At 44.9% G+C, this 24294-nt stretch overlaps 2 protein-coding genes across 4 annotated transcripts in view; one reads left to right on the forward strand and one right to left on the reverse strand.

Annotated features, from left to right (window-relative positions):
* LOC120913811 (protein CutA homolog) overlaps positions 1-16253 on the reverse strand; it is a 40327-nt gene extending 24074 nt beyond the window's left edge. Inside the window, exons 1-2 of one of the 3 annotated variants that reach the window (XM_040324056.1) lie at positions 16067-16253; positions 4076-4185 (exon numbers count right to left, since the gene is read on the reverse strand). In XM_040324056.1, coding sequence (XP_040179990.1) covers positions 4076-4185; positions 16067-16129 — 173 coding nt within the window. In that variant the 5' untranslated portion in view covers positions 16130-16253. Of the gene's footprint in view, positions 1-4075; positions 4225-16066 lie in introns of all 3 variants that reach the window. The other 2 variants (XM_040324055.1, XM_040324054.1) reach the window with 2 other exon arrangements.
* Positions 16254-23857: 7604 nt separating this feature from the next.
* PSMD5 (proteasome 26S subunit, non-ATPase 5) overlaps positions 23858-24294 on the forward strand; it is a 43019-nt gene continuing 42582 nt past the window's right edge. The window contains exon 1 of the mRNA XM_040324057.1: positions 23858-24072. Within this exon, the coding sequence (XP_040179991.1) occupies positions 23900-24072 (173 nt within the window). The 5' untranslated portion in view covers positions 23858-23899. The remainder of the gene's footprint in view (positions 24073-24294) is intronic.

Consider the following 24294-nt stretch of genomic DNA (forward strand, 5'->3'; position numbering starts at 1 on the left):
TTCCCAATGGGGTCTGTAACCTGTGGATCTTTATGGACTTATATCTGTCAGTCATAGACTTACTGCCTTTTGTGGATTATTAACAAATCATTGACTTTAAGGGATTGATTGCTACCTTTTATGAATTTACTGCCTATTATGCACTCTTGCTTTAAAGGGGTGGTTCCCCCTAAAACAAATTTCTAACAATACATTCGTAAGACCCGTTACACTGCGGGTAGGCTGGCTTTTGTTTTGTTTTTTTAGTACATACCTCGATATTGGCGTTTCGTCCCTTGGCGGTGGGCGTTCCTAGTTGATTGAGGTTCCTCCGACGGGCGCATACTGCGTGTCACGACTTTCCGACAGAAGCCGAACGTCATTGCGCAGGCGCCGTATAGAGTCGGCTCTATACGGCGCCTGCGCAGCGACGTTCGGCTTCTTTCGGAAAGTCGTGACGTCACGTATGTGCCCGTCGGAGGAACGTCAATCAACTAGGAACGCCCACCGCCAAGGGACGAAACGCCGATATCGAGGTATGTACTAAAAAAACAAAACAAAAGCCAGCCTACCCGCAGTGTAACAGGTCTTACGAATGTATTGTTAGAAATTTGTTTTAGGGGGAACCACCGCTTTAAGAAAGACTCTTTTGGATATAGCTATCTGCCTTAAGTACGGTTACTCTATGGGGCATTGCTTGTATAGCAAAGTGTATGGAAGACGTCTTTGAGAACTGATACTACTTACCTGCAACTACTTCAGTAAAATAACTTTATTTGTTAATCCAAACTGCCTGTCCAGAGGAAGTTAGATTACTGTTGCTGATGAATACAGTGTCTGTGTAATTTGCTAATGCAACCAACCAGCCAGGAAATTGGTGACATAACAGGGGTGATGGATACTCTAGTAGTGAAGGGGTGTTTGTTTGGTCCCTTCACTAGTGGCCGGTTCCCCACATATGGAACTGATTTCACAACACAGAGTGCTTGGATACCTAGCCTGGGAGTCACGGGAGTGAGAGATGAAGTAGCAAAGCCTTGGGAGGGGAACAAGCATAAAGTTATGGAAAAATGTGTTTCCTGTGTCCAATAGCAACATAGAGAATATTGTCACTGGGAGAGGGGTGATGGTACTGCCTAGTTGGTGGAGACCGGTACAAGCTCCACGGTACCAGCTCACTAACTCTGCACATCTGAAGGGAGAGGTGTTATCTATCGCAAGTGGTGTCCGAAGTGTTAACAGTGTGAGAAGTATTTAAATTAGGGTTGTTACTGATCAAAAATTTTCTGTTTGATTAATCGTTTTTTTTTTTATCGATTAATCGACTAATTTCGATTAATTATAACGCACATACAGATCCAACTACTTTTAGCTGATCTCCTTGCAGGCTGATTCCCAGTGCAGCTACCAACCACTGGAAAAATGGATAGCAGGATACAAAAAACACACAAAGGCAGCGCTCGATGGGAATCGCATTAAAACTTTTATGGTCTTCAAGTAGGTAACCAAATAAATATTGCACTGGAGATAAAATCGATGTAGCTACATAAACTGTAAAATTGGTGTGAGTAATACCAAACGGTACCAAAAGCAGTCATAAAAACGTATGATACTGGTATAAAAATGTGTACAACGATACCACTGCTGAATCCAGATGAGGAGGGGTTAACATCAGTCCGTCGCCATGTAGATGTCCCATGAAGGGAACTATCACAACTCCCAGTGGATGGTTGTGGAATCCCAGGTTGATAGAGGGAAGTGATAGAGGGAAGTGTAACAGCCCTTGCGTGTGGCAGATAGTAAGGTCCCCCCGGCATGCAGATATGAAGGCACAGAAAAGGAACCCTTCAGATGGACACAGCAAGCCCCACCGGTGTCCGTGACGTTACTGGATCTCCGACGGACCTCCCTGAAGGCCCAGAAGCCGGCGGAGAGGTGAGTACCAATTAGGGTTGTCCCGATACCACTTTTTTAGGACCGAGTACAAGTACCGATACTTTTTTTCAAGTAGTCGCCGATACCGAATACCGATACTTTTTTTAAATGTGTCCCCAAATGCAGCCATGTCCCCCCCATATGCAGCCATGTCCCCCACATATGCAGCCATGTCCCTCTAGCCATGTCCCTCACATATGCAGCCATGTCCCTCTAGCCATGTCCCTCACATATGCAGCCATGTCCCTCTAGCCATGTCCCTCACATATGCAGCAATGTCCCTCTAGCCATGTCCCTCACATATGCAGCAATGTCCCTCTAGCCATGTCCCTCACATATGCAGCCATGTCCCTCTAGCCATGTCCCTCACATATGCAGCCATGTCCCTCACATATGCAGCAATGTCCCTCTAGCCATGTCCCTCACATATGCAGCAATGTCCCTCTAGCCATGTCCCTCGATGCGGCGGCGCGATGCGGCGGCAGCGGTGGGGGGGGAAAGGGGGGGGGAAGTATTCTATTTAGGTATCGGGGGTATTTGCGCGAGTACGAGTACTCCCGCAAATACTCGGTATCGGTCCCGATACCGATACTGGTATCGGTATCTGGACAACCCTAGTACCAATCAAAAGAATTTTAATCGATCAAAAAGATTTTGATCGATCCAAAAAATTAAAGATTAATCGATTAATTAAAAGTTAATTTGCACAGCCCTAATTTAAATGGATCTTGCTAGAAAAAGTGAATAAAACACAGGGCGACTAAACGCTATAAATGCCAATGTTAGAATGTACCAACGTCCCGATAATATGTAACTGGAAATTAATCTGGGCTAATGAAATGGACTTTAGACGGTACAAGTAAATATGGTAGAAAATCTATAGATATATTTATTCATAAAAAAGATAGTATACAAAGAAAAAAATTATATACAGAACTTTGTGAACAAAATAGTACAATATCAGCATATTATCACAGTTCATCATTTAGGAAATATTACATAAAAGTTTATACTAGTGCACATATGCTTATAAGGACAAAACCATACAGCACCAGGAAGTATACATAGGAAGTATACATAGGAATGTATGAAACAGACCTTGGGAATCAGTATATAGCATATACAATGCTGTTACATGCAAGTGCGATAAGGAAACTACACACTCCCTCCCTGCTCCCCTCGGGTCCGGTTTTGAAGCTCCGAGGACCACTAAGCCTACAAGCTACCCAGCCACTCCAGCTACTATTATATCCGGGACTCCATCTAGGGATCTTAGTCAGAGTATCCTCTGTCGCATTATAATAATTTTTTACCTTTACAAACTGTGCATTAGACCAAAGTTTTCTACATCCATATACTATGATGTTTTAAATAACCTTTCACATGCCTACACGGCTGGTCAGGTAACAGCATTGTATATGCTATATACTGATTCCCAAGGTCTGTTTCATACATTCCTGCGGAGACCTATCCTACTTACCGTTATTCTCCTGATGAAGCGTCTTGAACGCGAAACATGTTGAGTAAAAGCGAGTAAAAACAACATCCATCACTCCGCATATCCAATCCAGTCCTAAGGATCTAAACGTTTTTATATACTTCCTGGTGTTGTATGGTTATGTGCACTAGTATAAACTTTTATGTAATATTTCCTAAAGTATGTACTGTGATAATATGCTGATATTGTACTATTTTGTTCACAAAGTTCTGTATATCATTTTTTTCTTCGTATACTTTCTTTTTTATGAATAAATAGATCTATAGATTTTCTACCATATTTACTTGTATCGTCTAAAGTCCATTTCATTAGCCCAGATTAATTTCCAGTGTGAGAAGTATGGCCACGGATTACAAGGTATTAACTGTGCAAGTGAGTTGCTCGCCTTCTAAGTCTGGAGTCCTGCCTTAATGTTGTATTCATGTGACCGCAGCTCCTGCCTATGGTTTATGAATTAGCGAGTGCAGTTACAGCGTCCCCGCTAGGTCAATTTAAGAATTGCCCAAAAATGAATGAAGTGTGTAACTCTCATGGTATTCTAATAGCATAATTTATATCCTTATGTAACTTAAGACAGATCAATCTACCTAGTGGCACAATACCAGCTCAGTCCAGACATCGTACAGGATGTAGTCTGGTAGCAATTCTTGCGTTTTTTTTTACCTGGCAATATCTTTAGCGACCTGGTCATTTGGACAATTGATGAAAGCCAGGGAGTGAGACCCAGAGATGTATCCTCCTGTGACCGCAGCATGAATGTGGCACAAAATGCTCTTAAATACAGGGAACAGTAAACATGAAGTAGTCATTAGCTGCAAAGCAAAAGCAAAGATTACCAAATTAGTGCAGATAGTACAATGTAATGTAACATCTTTACACATCCAGCTGAATTATTGCCTAGTAAACCCCACAAAAGAACTGTGAACTTTGTGTAATGTAACATGGCAGATAACATACTGTAGCTCACACAACAGCTGCTTAATTTTTTTTTATCTTAATAGCTTCCTTTACCTTAATGCAGTGCTGTTTTCATGTCCTCATTGTTCGTTTTTACTGTAATTCTTCTCTGATCTCCACACTTCCTGGTTGTCTGTTTCCTGATGACCACAGTACTGGGAGCTTGCTCTCTGTGGTCACTAATCAAGGAGGTGTGATTACTGTGTGTCTAGTTTCTAGTTTTGTTTCCAAACCATCACTGCTCTGTGGCTCTGTATGCTCTGTACAGCATAGAGCAGACCTGGGCAAACTACGGCCCGCGGGCCGTATACGGCCCGGCGGACTTTTTAATCCGGCCCCCCGCCGCCGCCGCCGAAATCGCCGCCGCCACGTTAATCACCGCGGCGGGGAACATTATAGACAGCGTTCGTTTGAACAGCTGTTTTCCCCGCCGCGCATAGACACTCCCCCTTGGACGGATCTGTCCAATCGCGAGCAAGGGGGAGTCGCATAGACACTCCCCCTTGCTCGCGATTGGACAGATCCGTCCAAGGGGGAGTGTCTACAGGGCAAGGGAGGGCTCTCGCCCCCCCCCTAGAAACCAGTGCCAATGTCATGATTGAATGAAATGAATGAAATTAGAGCTAGCTCCACTGACAGACGGGGGCGATCGGGGGAGAATTACAGTGCAGACAGCTCACGGCTCTCCTCTCCCTGTCACAGCGCCGCTGCAGAGTTCTCTGGTAAATAGAGCCGTGGCGCTGTGACAGTGAGAGGAGAGCCGTGAGGTGTCTGCACTGTATATCTCCCCCGATCGCCCCCCCCCCTCCCTGTCAGCGGGACGGCCCCCCCTGAAATCTAACAGCGGATGGCCGGTGAGTGCCGTGGATGGGTGAGAGCTAGCAGGCCAGGCTGTGGGCAGCTGTGTGGGCTGGTGAGGGAGCGAGTGACATAGTGTGCGGGCGAGTGACAGCTAAAAGTGCGGGCGGCTCCGCTGACGGGTGTCAGGTGAGAGAACTTGTGGGCTGGGCGGATTGGCTTGGTGAGTGTCTATGCCTGAGCGAGTGCTGGCCAATCAGCGAGCTGTTAAGCGGGAGGGAGCAGAGAGATTACATCATCTCTCACTGCCCGCCCAGCAGCCCCCTTCCTCTCTGTGTAGGCACCGCGGGAATTTAGAGAGTTTAAATAATTTCTCTGCTGCCTGACATTGCTGACAACCCTGGTCCTGACTCTGGGACACAGCAAGGGACAATTGGAGCAGGCAAGTGACAGTCCGGACCGCAACATGTGACAGGCGATGTGACAATCCACAATGTGTGACAGGCAACGTGGCAAGTGACAATCCACAATGTGTGACAGGCAACGTGGCAAGTGACAATCCACAACATGTGACAGGCGACGTGGCAAGTGACAATCCGCAACGTGGCAAGTGGTAAACATGTGACAGGCGATGTGGCAAGTGACAATCCACAACATGTGACAGGCAACGTGGCAAGTGATAAACATGTGACAGGCGATGTGGCGAGTGACAATCCACAATGTGCGACAGGCGCTGTGGCAAGTGACAATCCACAACATGTGACAGCAGGCAACGTGGCAAGTGACAATCCACAACATGTGACAGCAGGCAACGTGGCAAGTGACAATCCACAACATGTGACAGCAGGCAACGTGGCAAGTGACAATCCACAACATGTGACAGCAGGCAACGTGGCAAGTGAAAATCCACAACATGTGACAGCAGGCAACGTGGCAAGTGACAATCCACAACATGTGACAGGCGACGTGGCAAGTGACAATCCACAACATGTGACAGCAGGCAACGTGGCAAGTGACAATCCACAACATGTGACAGCAGGCAACGTGGCAAGTGACAATCCACAACATGTGACAGCAGGCAACGTGGCAAGTGACAATCCACAACATGTGACAGCAGGCAACGTGGCAAGTGACAATCCACAACATGTGACAGCAGGCAACGTGGCAAGTGACAATCCACAACATGTGACAGGCGACGTGGCAGGTGACAATCCACAACATGTGACAGCAGGCAACGTGGCAAGTGAAAATCCACAACATGTGACAGCAGGCAACGTGGCAAGTGACAATCCACAACATGTGACAGGCGACGTGGCAAGTGACAATCCACAACATGTGACAGCAGGCAACGTGGCAAGTGACAATCCACAACATGTGACAGGCAATGTGGCAAGTGATAAGCATGTGGCAGGCGATGTGGCAAGTGACAATCCGCAACATGTGACAGGCGACGTGGCAAGTGACAATCCACAACATGTGACAGCAGGCAACGTGGCAAGTGACAATCCACAACATGTGACAGGCAACGTGGCAAGTGATAAGCATGTGGCAGGCGACGTGGCAAGTGACAATCCGCAACGCGTGGCAGGCGATGGTGGCAAGTGACACACTCGGGTCTCCAACTGTTTCTGCATTATGGTGAGTTGAACCATTTAATTTTGTATAGCTATGTAATAATAGAAATAGGTCCAGTGATCCAGGGTGCTGTGTAATGTAAAGGGGTCCAGAGGTGCAGTTGTGGAGACGGGGTACACAGTAGGACAAAGAGATATTGAAAGATGCAGGGGGCACAGTGGGGTGTTTTTAAATTTTAACGTGGGGGGGTAGCTTTTAACCCCCGCTAGCAGTCGATGAAAGGGTAAAATGCGACTGTGTATCGCCGCTGCTGAAGCGCCCCCCCCCCCTGAAAAAGTTTTAGCGGACGCCCATGAGTCTGTGCCACCATAAATTGTCGCCACTGTGCCCATCACACGCAGCCACTGTGCCAATCACACGCAGCCACTGTGCCCATCAAACGCAGCCACTGTGCCATCACATGCAGCCACTGTGCCAACACACGCAGTCACTGTGCCATCAATTGTTGCCACTGTGCCCATCACACGCAGCCACTGTGCCATCACATGCAGCCACTGTTTAATCAATTGTTATTGATTAAACAGTGGCTGCCTGTCCCCAGCCTCTGTCCCCCTCCTGTGCCATGTCCCCAGCCTCTGTCCCCCTCCTGTGTCATGTCCCCAGCCTCTGTCCCCCTCCTGTGTCATGTCCCCAGCCTCTGTCCCCCTCCTGTGCCATGTCCCCAGCCTCTGTCCCCCTCCTGTGCCATGTCCCCAGCCTCTGTCCCCCTCCTGTGCCATGTCCCCAGCCTCTGTCCCCCTCCTGTGTCATGTCCCCAGCCTCTGTCCCCCTCCTGTGTCATGTCCCCAGCCTCTGTCCCCCTCCTGTGCCATGTCCCCAGCCTCTGTCCCCCTCCTGTGCCATGTCCCCAGCCTCTGTCCCCCTCCTGTGCCATGTCTATAACAAGTACTCGTACCAGTTGTCCAACAATGATATTTACTGCTTTTTATAAAGAAATACAATTGATTTTATGCAGTATTGAGTTTAGCCTTTTGGCCCGGCCCTCCAAAATATTTTTAGTTTCTCATGTGGCCCCCTCGAAAAAATAATTGCCCACCCCTGGCATAGAGGCAGGAAACAACATGCAAAAACGAAACTAGAAACTACATGTACATTATATGATTGATTTTTTATCTATTTTTCATTTTTAAAAGGAATCAGTTAACTATTATGTGTCTCTACCCTGTAAACAGTAATTTCAGCAAAACATTTTTTTTTATTTACAACTTCTTTAAAATGTCAGATATACAGGTTTTATGAGTGTAGCCCCCTTGTCCTAAACAGGGGCTACTTTTGCAATTTTGTTTTTGACTGGGCAGTATCTCAGACTGTATAGTTTTTCACCTTTTTTTTCACTAAGCTTAAAGTGTTACTAAACTCAGAAGCCTGCATTCACTATATCTGGTACACTGAACATGGAAATGCAAAAGTTTTAGTAAATATAAACTGCTAAATATCTTTTCTCATCAGCAGTTATTGCAGTGTCTGACTGAGCACTGGTTAAAAACTTGTAGGATTCGTTTTCATTCTCCCCTGATGGTCATATGAGGCTGCAGGACCCCTGACCCTCTATCTGGACATTGCTGATATGCCCTGTGCTGATCACATGCACTCTCCCAAAGAAAAAAAACCTCTCTAGCAATACACACCAAACTGAGCATGTGCAGCTTGCCCCCAAGGCTTTGTTCTATCGGGAGATGGTTTGGGGACTGTATAAGAAGGGGATGATCAGAGGAGATGAGATTTTTTACACAATGCAGAGGATTAACCCCTTAGGTTCCGTGGTGAGTATAACAAGCATGCTTTACTGCATATACAGACTGATTTTACTATTATGGGTGTAGTAACACTTTAAGTTGGCTTGTGATTTCTCACGGTCTCCAGTAGATGTCCCCAATATCACTGGTCATAGTATGACATTTTGCAAACAAACCTAAGTTCTGAATATTGATATTTTCTTCAGCCTCTCCAGTAGGAGGTTTATGCCACTGGTGTATGCTGGGGGGCAGATATAAATATTTGAGACAGGCCATGTGGTCTCCCTTTTCCACTGGGCTGAGGCCTAGGGTTTGTGCTGTTGGATGGAGCTCTGCTGTTAGGCCAAGTAGCCTGGTTTGGTGCCTAATGTGCTGAAGTACATGTGCTTTCCTGCCATGCCTGGAGGAAGCTGTGCCAAAGAGGAGACCCAGGAGAGGCCCCCTGCTAGAGAGAGCCAGGAAGAAGACTGGTCTCTCAAAAGGGCCTGCTGACTCACTTGAATGCATTGAAATTTGGGATTATGCTTAGGCTGGGTTCACACTACGGTTTTCCCGTCCGTCAGCCGCATACGGTTTATATGAAAAACCGTATGCGGCTGAAACGGACGGGAACGTATGGAACCGCACACATGTGCGTTTTCCATTAACATTAATGTTAAAGGAAAACGTATGCGTTTGCCATACTGTTTTAAAAACGACCGCAAAACCGTGGTTGAACACGGTTTTGCGGACGTTTAAAAAACGTTTTGCCAGCAAATCGTACGCACCCGGATGCATCTGAGTGCATACGATTAGCAATGCATTCTCTATCTATACGTTTTCCCGTCCGGGCCCGTACGTTTTCAATACTGAAATCGTATGCGGCTGACGGACGGGAAAACCGTAGTGTGAACCCAGCCTTAGTGTTGCCAGGTTGGGATAAAGAGAAAAAGAAAAAAGAAAAAGAAAAAAGAAAAAAGAAAAAAGATGAGTTGCGCTAGGAGTCGCAACTTAATGCGAAAATAATATAAATAAATAAATGCATAAATAAATAAATGAATAAAGTGCTAGTGCAAAAAATAGCAAAAAAAAGGGATGATGCCCAAACAGTCATGGGAAAAACCTTTCGGGGTAATTACAACAATCTGCTATTTGGGACCAAACGCTTAAAAAACTTTGTTAGTCCATTAGAATTGCATACTAATCAATTGTTAGGCAGTCCAAAATGAGAGGGGAAATCAACAGCAGAACCCCAAAACATATGAATGTCCAAATAGATGGGCAAAAAACAGTTGCAGAGTAATAAAATGATCCAAATATTGAACAGCCTCTGGTCTCTGGTCAGAAGAAACATATATTCCCACCGAGAGGTAAGTAAGGGTGTGCTCTTACCAGATCCACGATCATAAAAAGCGTGTCGATCCACTCAGGTCATGGAGAAAACTCGGTCACAGCTGACAGGCAGAATATCCTCTCCAATGTGTTTAACGGCTCCACGTCCATCTGACAGTACTTGTCCTGGCCAGGAATCCCTGGAGGAGCACAATCCCCGCCCCCTGCTTGTGATTGGAGAAATCATAAATCGCGCCTCTTATGTCCAATCACTGTGCTGTGATTCGTTTAAGCACAAGCTGATTTTTGGGAAGGGAGGTTGTCCCTGAATGGTAGTTTGTAAATGTGGTCACCCTATATAATGCATTAAATTTGCCATCATTGTCTGGTTGTCTCTGGGAGAAATGAAGGACAAGCTCTCTGATGAGGACTCATCAGAGAGCTTGTCCTTCATTTCTCCCAGAGACAACCAGACAATGATGGCAAATTTAATGCATTATATAGGGTGACCACATTTACAAACTACCATTCAGGGACAACCTCCCTTCCCAAAAATCAGCTTGTGCTTAAACGAATCACAGCACAGTGATTGGACATAAGAGGCGCGATTTATGATTTCTCCAATCACAAGCAGGGGGCGGGGATTGTGCTCCTCCAGGGATTCCTGGCCAGGACAAGTACTGTCAGATGGACGTGGAGCCGTTAAACACATTGGAGAGGATATTCTGCCTGTCAGCTGTGACCGAGTTTTCTCCATGACCTGAGTGGATCGACACGCTTTTTATGATCGTGGATCTGGTAAGAGCACACCCTTACTTACCTCTCGGTGGGAATATATGTTTCTTCTGACCAGAGACCAGAGGCTGTTCAATATTTGGATCATTTTATTACTCTGCAACTGTTTTTTGCCCATCTATTTGGACATTCATATGTTTTGGGGTTCTGCTGTTGATTTCCCCTCTCATTTTGGACTGCCTAACAATTGATTAGTATGCAATTCTAATGGACTAACAAAGTTTTTTAAGCGTTTGGTCCCAAATAGCAGATTGTTGTAATTACCCCGAAAGGTTTTTCCCATGACTGTTTGGGCATCATCCCTTTTTTTTGCTATTTTTTGCACTAGCACTTTATTCATTTATTTATTTATGCATTTATTTATTTATATTATTTTCGCATTAAGTTGCGACTCCTAGCGCAGCTCATCTTTTTTCTTTTTACTTTTTGCGTGTATATCACATGTTTAGCGTTGCTGCTGGAATTACTCACTATTTATTTATTCACTTATCCATTTGAAATTCATTTATATTCATTCTCCTAGCGCAAGGAAAACCCCCCCTCTTTCCTTTAGGTTGGGATAAAGGTTCTGACACTGTGAAGCTGGACATTGATCTGGATTTGGAGAGTCAAGTGATTTGCTATGGTATCTGGAACCCCTAACCCAACATCCTTTCTCTCTTCCCCCTTTAGGAATAGACTCAGCTCTGGGGTGAATTGCTAGCCTGCCCCTGCCTCTGGATGTGCTATCCTGCCTTTGGGGTGTCTCCTGCAGATCTGTCAGTGTATCGGCTTGCTCATACCTCATACGAAAAAGTAGATACAATCTGACAGGAGGTATCGATGAACTACCACAGTGCTCACAGCACTGTGGTAGTTCATTGAAAACTACAAGCCGACAGCCACAAAGGCTACCGGACCTTGTAGTTTTCCATTCACAGAGGAATTGTGGCAGCAGACACAGAAAGAATATTCCCTGTCTGCTGTCACGTCGGGGTTTGGCTGGTGCATTCATAACATATAACCTTGAATATGGGTATAACATGTTATAATAGGTGAATTTATCCTTTAAATAGAAAACTCCGAAGACATATTGTAATTTTTCTAAGATATTTTTGGTGTGAAGAAATAAACCTCTCTCTTTCCTATGTTAGAAAATTGCCTCAGGAAATAAGATCTGTTGTATTAAGAGACTTGAACATTCACTCTCACAAAAGTCACATGCAGAGGGTGTCCAGCTCACTGAATTATTCACTGTAATCTATTGTGTTTCCATGTGAATAATGCAGAGTATAATTTAGAGGGCACCTCGTTACTGGCATCCAGTGTGAGATACTGCTGTGTTTGAGGCAAAATGGAAGTTGTTTTTGTGTTGGTGACTTGTGTGTAAAGTGCTGAGTGTTCCGGAGTAAACAATTAGGCCTGATGGAATTCCTTCCATCTTGAATTATAAGTTAAAGCGGAGCTCTACCCAAAAGGGGAAGTTCTGCTTTAAGGCCTCCAAATGGCACTTTTTTTTTGAGAGGGGGGGGGGTAATGATTTTGACAGGTACCCACTCTCACTTCTGCTCAGATTGCCTAGGCAATCCTACCGGAAGTTCTCCTCTCCCTCTCCCTCCCTGCAGTCACCTGGGATATGTCACAAGTCCCAGAAGACTGTGGAACCAGTCACAAGGCGCAATGTGGCTTGCTAGGGTTATCAGGTTGAATCTGAACAATGACACTATCTGCATAGAGTTTGCATATTCTCCCTGTATTTGCGTGGTGTTTCTGTGGGTACTCTTCTGTGGGTGCTGGTAGGTTAAAGCAGAGGTCCGCCAAAAAACAACAAAAAATATTAAAAGCCAGCAGCTACAAATGTTGCAGCTGCTAACTTTTAATATATGGACACTTAGGGCGCCCGCAATGTCGGCAGCCGAAGCCGATCTGTCCAACGGCTTTCGGCTGCTGCCGGCGCCATTCTCGGTAAGGAAATCAGGAGGCGTCACTTCCTGGTTCCCTACTGCGCATGCGTTAGTCGCTCCCCGTCCTCACTGGTCCCTGCTGTCTTCTGGGACCTGTGTGTCTCCCAGGAGACAGCGGGGGGACAGAATAGGCGCCAGAAGTGGCATAGGTCACCGCGATCTATGCCAGGAAGTGGGAGCAAATGCCTGTATTACACAGGTATCTGCTCCCTCCTCCCCCCTGAAAGATGCCAAATGTGACACCGGAGGGGGAAATCCAAAAAGTGGAAGTTCCATTTTTGGGTGGAACTCCACTTTAAATGACTCTAGTCTAAATTGGCCCTATTGGGTGTATGCATGTGACCTAAAGCGGGGGTTCACCCGAAAAAAATGTTTTAACATTAGATTGTGGCTAATTACGAGAAGCAGAATCGGGTGTTTTTTTTTTTAAATCAATGCAGTACTTACCGTTTTAGAGATAATGTTCTCCGCCGCTTCTGGGTATGGTCTTCGGAACTGGGCGTTCCTATTTGATTGACAGCCTTCCGACGGTCGCATACAGCGCGTCACGAGTTGCCGAATGTCGGTGCGGCTCTATACGACGCCTGCGCACCGACGTTCGGCTACTTTCGGAAACTCGTGACGCGCTGTATGCGACGGTCGGAAGGCTGTCAATCAAATAGGAACGCCCAGTCCCGCAGCCCATACCCGGAAGCCACGTAAAACATCTATCTCTAAAACGGTAAGTACTGCATTGATTTTTTAAAAAACAACCGATTCTGCTTCCCGTAATTAGCCTCAATCTAATGTTAAAAATAGATTTTTTGGGTGAACCTCCACTGAGTCATCGAATGGATGACTCAGGAGCGCTCCGCAAGGTAACCCCCCCAGGAGAGCGCTTCACCTAGGGGGTTATCTGATGTGTGGAGGAGCTGTGAGAGCCACTGCGGGACCCCAGAAGTTGAGGATCGGGGTCATACTGTGCAAAACGAGCTGCACAGTGGAGGTAAGTATGACGTTTGTGAAGCTTTGTGTTTTTTTTTTAAATAACAATCACTTTAAGGAACGCAGCCGGCCGCTGACTAAGAAAACAAAAACGCTGGAAACCGCTGCTTAGCAATGGTTAACAGCGTTTAGGAACTTCTAGGAAATGTAAGCTTTTTTTTCTGCTAGTAAATTGCTCCCACAAACATTTGCTCCTGGAAGCTGAAGCTTGAAAAAAGCTTTTAGCCTACAATAAAGTGTGCATGGATGCTATTTGCTTCTGGGGGGGGCGCTCAGGCTAGGGGCATAAATGGGTTGTAAAGGTTTATTTTTTATTTTCTAAATAGGTTCCTTTAACCACTTAAGACCCGGACCTTTAGGCAGCTAAAGGACCCGGCCAGTTTTTGCGATTCGGCACTGCGTCGCTTTAACTGACAATTGCGCGGTCGTGCAACGTGGCTCCCAAACAAAATTGGTGTCCTTTTTTTCCCACAAATAGAGCTTTCTTTTGGTGGTATTTGATCACCTCTGCGGTTTTTATTTTTTTGCGCTATAAACAAAAATAGAGCGACAATTTTGAAAAAAATTCAATATTTTTTACTTTTTTCTATAATAAATATCCCCCAAAAATATATAAAACATTACTTTTTTTCCTCAGTTTAGGCCGATACGTATTCTTCTACCTATTTTTGGTTAAAAAAAATCGCAATAAGCGTTTATCAATTGGTTTGCGCAAAATTTATAGCGTTTACAAAAAAGGGGATAGTTTTATTGCATTTTTATAAAAAAAAATGTTTTACTACTAATGGCGGCAAACAGCGTTTTTTTTCATGACTGCGACATTATGGCGGACACTTCGGACAATTTTGACACATTTTTGGGACCATTGTCATTTTCACAGCAAAAAATGCATTTAAATTGCATTGTTTATTGTGAAAATGACAGTTGCAGTTTGGGAGTTAACCACAAGGGGGCGCTGAAGGGGTTATGTGTGACCTCATTTGTGTTTCTAACTGTAGGGGGGTGTGACTGTAGGTGTGACGTCATCGATAGTGTGTTCCCTTTTATAGGGAAACACAATCGATGACGGCGCCACAGTTTACACACAGCTCTCCCCATTCTTCAGCTCCGGGGACCGATCGCGGGACTCCAGCGGCAATCGGGTCCGCAAGTCCCGCGCCCGCGGAGCTTCGGACTGGGTCGCGTGCACGCACCCCACGTCTGCCGACGTATATCGGCGTGAAGGGGTCCTTAAGTGGTTAAGCTAGTGCATTGTTGGTTCACTAACCTTTTCCTTCAATTTCCCTTCTAAATGTTTTGTTTTCCTTTTGTTTTCTTTGTCTAAATTTCTCACTTCCTGTTCCTCATCAGTAAGCTGTTCTAGCTGACTAACCCCCAGCCAGAATGGCTCGGATGATGGGGGCAAGCTTACTGAGGAGAAACTGGAAATGAGAAATTCAGACAAAGAAAAAAAACATTTAGAAGGGAAATTGAAGGAAAAGATAAGTGAATCAACAATGCACTAGTCGGTTCACACTGCAGCGGCACGACTTCGGGGGCGACTCTTCAAGTCGTCCAGAGGACGACTTCAGAGGCGATTTTCAAAACAACTTCTGTATAGAAGTCAATGCAGGTCGCCCTGAGCTGCCCCCGAAGTCGTACAGGAACCTTTTTCTCTTGCGACTTGCGTCGCTCTTATTCGAACAGTTCCATTGCATTCAATGTGACGCGACTCGTCGGTGTGAACCGGGTCTAAAAGAACCTATTTAGAAAATAAAAAACAAACCTTTATAACCCCTTTAAAGATAAGTTCCTGTAAATTTTTTTAAAAAAGATGAAAAAAAAAGCTAGTGTGCATGGAGCCTTATTACAAATACACGGTGCAGAATCGTAGATGAACCTGTCGCCTTCTGCATGGGAAAATGTTGCTTCTACAGGTGTCCCGTTCTATGTCTTTCACTGCCTTGCAGTTCTGCCTGTGGCATCATCCTTTCTGAATAGTAACAGCTAAATCAGCAAAAGCCCCAAATATCCTGCTTCCAAAAATGTTATCAAAACTTTCCATCCTACTTTGTAACTCTGTATGAACTCATGAAAATAACTCCTGAAAATATGCAGAGAATGTACTAACCCAGTGTGTAATAATTGTAGTCTGTACTGAAGGTTAATATCCAGCGACACACACACGCCATAATTGGTGAAGGTAACCCATTGGATTCTGTGTCCCTGCCACTATCCAACTAAGTGCCCACTGGAGGGTTGCATCAGGACACTAGATGCCCCCAGCCACCTGTCAGATGGAATTTCTTCATTCTCTTCTCCACATTCATGATTTATATAATACAGACAGCGTGGAGGTACCATGCCTAGAAAATTAGCTGGAGAAGTCTGAAAAGTTTACATTTTAAATCTGTTTAATCAACTCTATCACTTTAATGGCACATTTTCAGTTTCAATCTTGTCTATCTATACATGTACAGCAATCTACACTTAGAGACATGAATAAAATCACTCACCAGCAGCACAATCATCCAGCCTGGGCGATGCCAGTTCTGGGGAGGTGACCAGCACCCCATCATTCTTTACCGTCTCCTGCCACGAGTTCCCTCATGACCCAGGATGGTGGTGGGAAAGAGGAGGAGGGAGGTGAGTTCTGTGTGCCAGCCTGAGCATAAGCTGGGTCTGTGCCTGTGAAATATGCGAGTCCTCCCCTCTCTCTCTCTCTTCTCCATCTCTATTTCTGTCTCTCTCTCTTATTCCATCCCCCATCTCTTTTTCCCTTTCCATCTCTCAGCTTCATTTACTTAAAGTGGAACACCAGCCAAAATGTGCTTTTAGTTTTGGATGGAATGGGGAAGGATTAGAAACTCTGAAGTTGTTTCCTGATTTCAGTTTTCCTTTTGTTTTTACCCCTCATTTCCTGTGTGGTCACTGGGGCAGGAAGTGAACAGAATTTCTCCAACAGAGATGCATCAATGGAAACCTGACTACCACGATAGAGAGAGAATGGGCTTGATTCTTTCATATCTATGTGTGTATCTAATCTCTAATATGTTGAACTCTATAGGGTTCCTTTTATGTAATTCTCTTCTACTCAACAAATTGTGAATATGGAAATAGAGTAAAGTTCCGTTAATGCTGCCTTGCTGCGTTTTCTGCTAGTTGGAGAGTGTGATCCTATGCCTAGTAATTCCTATGACTGGTAATCTGTGTGGAAAGTGAAAATCTCCTCGGAACGTGTGGCTGGTGTATAAAGAAGCCATTCAGGATGGCAGAGCAGTTGGAGCCTGGCACAGTGTGTGTATTTTATGCCTCATACAGACTGCCTTTCCATTGACCCATATGCTACAAAAACAAAAAGTCCTCTGTATGCCTGACCACCACAGGGATGTCCATCATGTGTCCTGAGTGACTATCCATCACAGAATGAAACAAAAATTTAAAATGAATTCTGGAAGAAAGAAAAATGCATGTTGTACCGTCTTTCAAGGCAAGAAAGAGAAACACTTTTCTTCCTCAATGATTTTAGGTGTAGCTGGCCCTTCTCCCAATCACTTTGGCCAAGGAAGGACGGTCAATGTTTGCTGTGGAGAAAGCAGAGATTTGTACTTCCCACAATTCTGAGACTGTAAATCGGGATACATTTTATTGCCGCATTTTATTGCCGCATTTTGCAGCATATCAATATCTGATGATAATGACATCTCTGACTAAGTACCATTGCAGCTGTAATTTTAGTGTAGGATAGGTCACTAGTACTAAAGGTACATCAGGCAATGTTGCTAGGAAAGCATAGCTCCCAACTGTCCCTGATTTTGAGGGACTGCCCCTGATTTGGAGCAATGTCCCTCTGTCCCTCATTCCCCCTCATTTGTCCCTCATTTTGGTCTGATCTATATAGTTGTATATAAAATGCACTTTTTAGCTATCAAAAAGTGTTTCCCAGTGCTAAACATTTCATCTGATTTCTAAATTGCTGCGTTTGTCAATTCCAAAAGACAATATAAAGAAATGGTAGTTGTAAAAAAGCTGTTGTGGGTTTAACCAATCTTGTTTTTTGTACGATTCTCCTTTAAGGGGGTGTGGCAAGGGGTGTGTCCTACGCCTGCATACTTTTGCTGATAGGTGTCCCTCATTCCCATCTCAAAAAGTTGGGAGGTATGGGAAAGACAAGTAACTAAACCTGTAAAAAAATCATTAATGACTTCTGAGGAACTGGCATTTTTACAGCTCAGGCTTGTAAGTGTATGCCCACCACCTGGGATTTTGTCACAACTTTAAAGCCGCGATAACACTCATAGACCGCACAGTTTTCTTCACCTGGCCTAATCAGGGCATGGCTAGTGCCAGTGTAGGGTCGTATACACTATGAAAGAGAGCCCACAAATGTCAGTTCTCCGTTTGGGATAAATGTACTTATTGGCAAACTACGGGTTTACCCAATGTGCTTGTAAGGGGTGGGGTAGCAGGTGTGTGTGGTTGTTTGTCACATCCTCCATGTTTTCCCATTAACTCGTTGGGCGCCAAGGGTCACATGGAGAGGCCTACGTTCTGGACTATGTTCCCTGTGACCATGCACACCTAACCTAGTAACTTGCATTTTGATGTCCATAACCACCTGTTCAGCATCTTCCACTACTACTCCTAAGTAGCACCACGCTGTACACTCTGCACAGGCTCCACACGTGCACTCAACTTAACTCTTGAACCTTCAGCACCTTTGTACAGGATGGAAAACCTCTGTGGTGCAATCTGCTCCCATTGCCATGGGAGACAGAGCGCTGGCAGGAGAAGTGATGACTACATCTCCCTCGCTGCTAGAGGCCGTGCCACCTATAACAGGTATACGCTACTGGCAGGCTGCTTGTTAAACAACTGTTACCCTAGGTAGCCACTTGTGTCTTCACACCACATCACAAAGCCAAAAAACAAAAGAACCGCAAAAGGTGTTAACTCCTACCCTTTCCGGCCTGGACAGCACCAAACTAACTAGCTAAAATCCCAACCTGCTTTCATGCTGCACAATATTTCATGCCATTCTTTACCTTTCTTGGGTGCAATTCCTAAAATTGCTTGAATCCATAATATGGAAATTAATAGAGTAATTATGTATGGCAAAAATAAGAAAATTTCACATATTTATGAGCTATCTTTTTCTATGATCACCATGCACCCAACCGTCAAACAAGTAAAACATTTTAAAGAGAAGTATGGGTTTTTCTTTTTCATTTAATAATGATACTTACCTGGATGAATGCAGCATTGGTCCACCTGTCCCCTGGCGCCTAGGAGACTGAGAATCGAGTGCTGGGCTGGTACAGGGGCGGGGGCGAGAGGGACACTTGCCCAGGGCACTGTGTGGTCTTGTGAAGGAGTGGGCACTGGGAGCTTGTCAGTGCTCTGTTCTCCATCTGTCACCTCCAACAGCGGTCTCGCAAGGTGAGAGAAAGTGGACAAAATAGGTGCTCGCAACACACTTAACTGCCGGAGAGGGGAAGAAGAGGAAGTGAGGATTGGCGGAACCCACTGGTGAGCTTGGGTGCCACCCATGCTGCAGCTGGTGTGACTACGGAGGAGGGAGATTTAGGAGAGAGCGCTGCTCTGACTCGGAGGACAAGAGGAGAATGAGGGCTCCCTCAGAAAGCAAGGACGGACAAACTGAAGAAGCAAAATTTAGGTAAGGAAAGTGATTGAGGTCTTTGACTTCATATTTACAACTGGACATTGACACTAATTCTTTTATTTTTGAAAGTAGTACTCTATGGAATAATGTTATTTAAAGGGAAACTTCACCCCCCAAAATCTTTGGTTATTTTTTGGGGGGGGTGGGGGGGGGGGTACCTACTTTTGTTATAGATGTAATGCATCTGTGTTCTTAATAATTATAAATTAACATATATATTTGTGGTGAAATGTATTTTTAAGGACCATCGACTTTCACCTGCTGGTAAAAAATGACTAGGTTTCTTTCAATGAGCCTTATGTCACTATTTCCCTATAATGGCAGGTGTCTGAGTATGTATGTATTACCATGCTTTGGATTTCAGAAATGGATAAGAATGGCTGAATAGGGCTCCAGCCACAATCAAAGCAGCCAAAGTACATTCAGTCATGATCACCACTGGTAATCTGTGCAAATAGCCACAACCACTGAAAGTCTGCCATTGCAGTGTATGGGCTTGGGGGCAGCAGATATTCACCCACAGCTGTCAAACCCAGCAGCAGGAATCAGATTGTTGACACTGGGATTCCCACCATGGCTTAACACCTGTGAGAATTGGGCCTCATGCACACTGGAGGTTTTTCGACGTTTTTACAGCAGCTGTTTTTGGCAGTAGACGTTTTTTTCTACAGTCAATAAACTCTCCATCATGGTATCCTATGTCTCCATGCACAAAAAGGCTGTTTTCAGCAGTTTTGGGCAGTGGCGTTTTTGAGCAGTAAAAAAAAAACAAAACGAGTGGGTTCTGAGAGACGTTTTCAGCTGTAAAAACGCTCTAACCCTGATAAACGTCGATAAACGCTCACCAGTGTTTTTTAATGTTTTTGATCCATTGAAAAAAAACAAAACTTTTTTTTCTTCAACAAAAAAAAAACGCTAACGGGGAAAAACGCTAAAAAACGCTATTAAAATAAACGTTGAAAAAATCACTGCAAAGCTACTGGCGTTTTTTATAATGTTATTCCAGTGTGCATGAGGCCTTAGGGTCACCGGACACATTATTCAGACCATGTGAAACAAATGTTTGAATCACAAACAAATATATAATGGTATAAATCATAAGCTATGTGATAGATGATGGTATATATAAATCACTAATATACCAACAAAAAAAACTGGTGTGGTGAAGGAGCCCATCAGGTGGGCATTGATGTTGGTGAAGTTTAATCACTTGTGGATGAGACCCAATGTTAAGGATCGTATCTGTCTGAACTGCAAGACTGGGAGTGACTACCTAATATATGCTGTTCATGATCCCCTGTCATAAGGGATCATGGCGTTCTGTTAAGGAGCCAATCTAAAGTTTGGTGGAGGATACATCACTTTTCTTTGGACACGTTTTCAACTGATTTTGGAACTTCTCACAGAGCACGGGTGTTTGGCATTTCACATGTTAAACATTTATGAACTTTATTGCTACAATTTTTACTTTTTTTTTAATATATTTTTTATTTGGTTTATATTTATTGATTTAATGATATGATCTAAATTCTTTTTGATGTTCATTATTAATATCATCACTGTTTCACTGCTATTGAGAGTGCTTTATAGTGCTCTCTAGTGGTTACCAACCTCTCTTGTTTTTTTTGGTATATTAGTGATTTATATATACCATCATCTATCTCATAGCTTATGATTTATACCATTATATATGACATAGTTTTGTGTATTTTGTGATTCAAACATTTGTTTCACACGGTTTAGAGGTAGCGCGATTTATATTTTTTCTCACTGTTTGTTTTTTGTATCCATTGTTTACATGGTAATTGCAGCTCTCGGATTGAATAGACTGTGATTTTATTGCAGCTTTTCTTTCTTTCTTGTTTGTTCAGTATCTAGCGCAGTTTCTTTCCAATTTTCCACATTATTCAGACCAGGCTGTGTCTCCCCAAGTAATACCAATTTGTTGCAATCCATGAGCTGTGGGCAGCTGTCTGGGGGCAGGTTGGTTCGGTAGCACTGGGGGGGGGGGGGGGGGAGGAGGGAGATGATGTCGGCAAAAGCAATTTGTTTACACCCACTGTTCACTATGCACACCGCATTACTACTCTCCTTGGGGCATACAAAGATGTCCCAGGCCGCTAAAGTGTTTGGGTTTGGCTTGAAGAAAACCATGCACTATACCTATCTAGGAAGGTAGTGTGGGCCAGGATAAGTAAAGAAAAATACTATGTAACTATTAATGTACATATCTACTATGTCATCATGGGGTGGGCAAAGGGGCTCACAGCCTTTTAGCTGCCTGAATGACGACCTCTTAGCCAAATGAACCCACAAAGCCCTACCCTCCCAGTCCCTGTTACCAATCATATCACCAGTCCTTCTCAGACTGACACTACCAGCACAGGCGCTTTCCTCCTAGTGACAACAGTGACACAAGTGCATTTGTCCTTTCAGTGACATCACTGATGTACAGACATTTTCTTTCTTCTTTGACATTACAGATGCATGGTGCATATTTTCCTTTTAGTAGCACCACAATGCAGGAGCATTATTACCTTACAGTGACACCACCAGCACAGGGGCATTTTTTTCCTCTCGAACTGATGCCACAGCGTGATTTTCTACATCATTGTTACCTCATAATTTACTGCGTGGGAATGTTTCAGTGCACTTGGGGAAGGGGGTACAGTTAGGCATCTTTGCCCTGGGCACCAAATTACCTTGTCCGGGTACTGACTGAGCAATCCAACACTGCTGAAAGCTTGGTTCTCGTATCTCCCTGAGCAGAGAGCTGGTGACTCTGTCAGCAGTTCTCTGCTCTGCCCCTCCCAGTGCTCACTGGAGGAGTGGGAGCGGATCCCGGCTCCATTGCCACGATCTTGCCTGGGACTGGACCAGCTCTGTGACATCAGCAGACAGCGAACTTCAGCCTGCTGTCTGCTGAAAACAAGCTTTGGCTGTACTTCTCCTTTAAAGCTAAAACTTTTTTATTTGGGGGGGGGGGGGGGGATACAGCACAATACTCATTTTTGATTACTCCATTACTTTCAGATAGCTGTTTCTGTCTGCTAAAAATCTATGCCTCCTTTTTATCCATCAGATATTGCCTTGAGTAGCTCTGCCTCACGGCATGAGAGTTAACTGCAAACACCTTTACAGAAAATGTGCATAGTTCACCTGCTCTCTCTGCCATTTACAGAAAAATAGTCTACATTAGAGGTCCATGTTGGTGTCAAAAGGAGGGATAGTGCCCCATTATTGGTGTTAGTGGAAGGAACTGTGCCCTGTCATTGGTGTCTGTGGAAGGAACTGTACCCTGTCCTTGGTGTCTGTGGAAGCAATACTGTTCAATCGATAAGTCAGTAGGGGGGGATAGTGGCCATCATTGATAAAAGTGGATGTAATAATGCCCCATGGTTGGTGTCAGTGTGCGAAATAGTGCCTTGTTGTTGTTATAAGTGAAAGTAATAGTGTCCCATTGTCGGTGTCAGTGAGAGGAATAGTGCCTTGTCGTTGGTATTAGTGGAAGGAATGGTGTCCTATCAATGGTTTCAGTGGAAGGAATTGTGCCTCCTCATTGGTGTCAGTGGGAAAAATAGTGCCCAAGCCCATCATTGGTATAGGTCAGGGATGCCCAACCTTTTGAAGAGCAAGGGCCACTTAAGTGACTTGGTAACCGGGCGCGGGCCACAATGAGTGGAGCAGGCGGATGACAGGTCTGTGTCCACTCTGCATATCGAGAGCAGACACAGACATAGCCCACTCCACTCTATGCGCCCTTCGATTCAGTCCACCCAGGCGGATTTGATAGGTAGGTGGTGCACGTGCGGAAACAGCCCAGCAACCCCTGCAAAACAGACATGCCTATATCAGCCATCCCGGAGCAGGAGGTCGTGGGCCACATCAGAGGGCTCCGTGGGCCACTGGTTGGGCACCCCTGGGATAGGTGGAAGGAATAGTGCCTCCTCATTGGTGTTAGTGGGAAAAATAGTGCCCAAGCCTATCATTGGTATAGGTGGGAGGAATAGTGCCTCCTTGTTAGTGGAAAGAATAGTACCCAATCATTGGCATAAGTGCTTCATTATTAGAGTCAGTGGGGATTGGGGAATAATGCCATATCACTGGTATTAGTGGAAAGAATAGCGCCCCATTGTTAGTGTCAGTGGGTTGACGAGTTTTCCATCCATAAAAAAATCACACCTTGTTAGATAATGCCACATAAGAGAGGCCGGATAGTCCCCGAAATCAGGGACAGTTGGGAGCTATGCACCACAGACACTATGGCAGCTTATCTCAGTCTAATAACTATACACCTTAGTGCAATAAAAAACTTTTAATAAATAATACTTTGTTATATAGATCTATAAATCAAACCAAAAAGGTAGAAACTGGGAAGAAAGGATGTTTGGGACATATAACTACACGTGGGTTGCCCCTCATTTCTTCTATACTGCATGGCAATGGTATGGATCATGTTTATGTATACACACTTCTCCAGCCTATCACGATACATGATTATAACTCCCCTTCCCCTCACTAAGCTTTCAGGTCACACGCTTGGGGAGTTCTAGAAAAGGGGCGTGGAAAGGGGCGGAAGACTCCGGCATCTCCCAGAAGTCCCCGGGATGCGGCGTGACGTTAATTTATCGCGCTGCATATCGGCGCACTCATTGGGAGGAGGAAGATGGCGGCCTCTGTAGAGCAGTTGTTGAGTTCACTGTCCGGTGTGGAGGAGCCTATAGAAGAGTTGAGGAGTCTAAAGACCGCGACCCTTGCCCTGCCGCTCAGCACCCTGGCAGAAAGGCTCCCTGCCCTGCGCCTTGAAGTCATCTTTCGCCTCATGGCCAGTCCGGACAGGTGATGGCCGTTCTCTGCCGTCACTGGGGGGCGCTCTTTATCTCCATTGCATCGAGGCAGTCGGCACTTTCACCGCCACAGGGGGGCGCTATACCTCTCTGTCCCAGAATGACAGGGGACAGATAAAGCACACAGATGTGGAACTTTGATCCCTGGTACCCCCCCCCCCCATTTCATATTAGATGACAGGTGACCTATAACCCTTATAGCCTGACACGGAGG

The sequence above is a fragment of the Rana temporaria genome, chromosome 9 (genome assembly GCF_905171775.1).
Source record: "Rana temporaria chromosome 9, aRanTem1.1, whole genome shotgun sequence".
Classification (NCBI taxonomy): domain Eukaryota; kingdom Metazoa; phylum Chordata; class Amphibia; order Anura; family Ranidae; genus Rana; species Rana temporaria.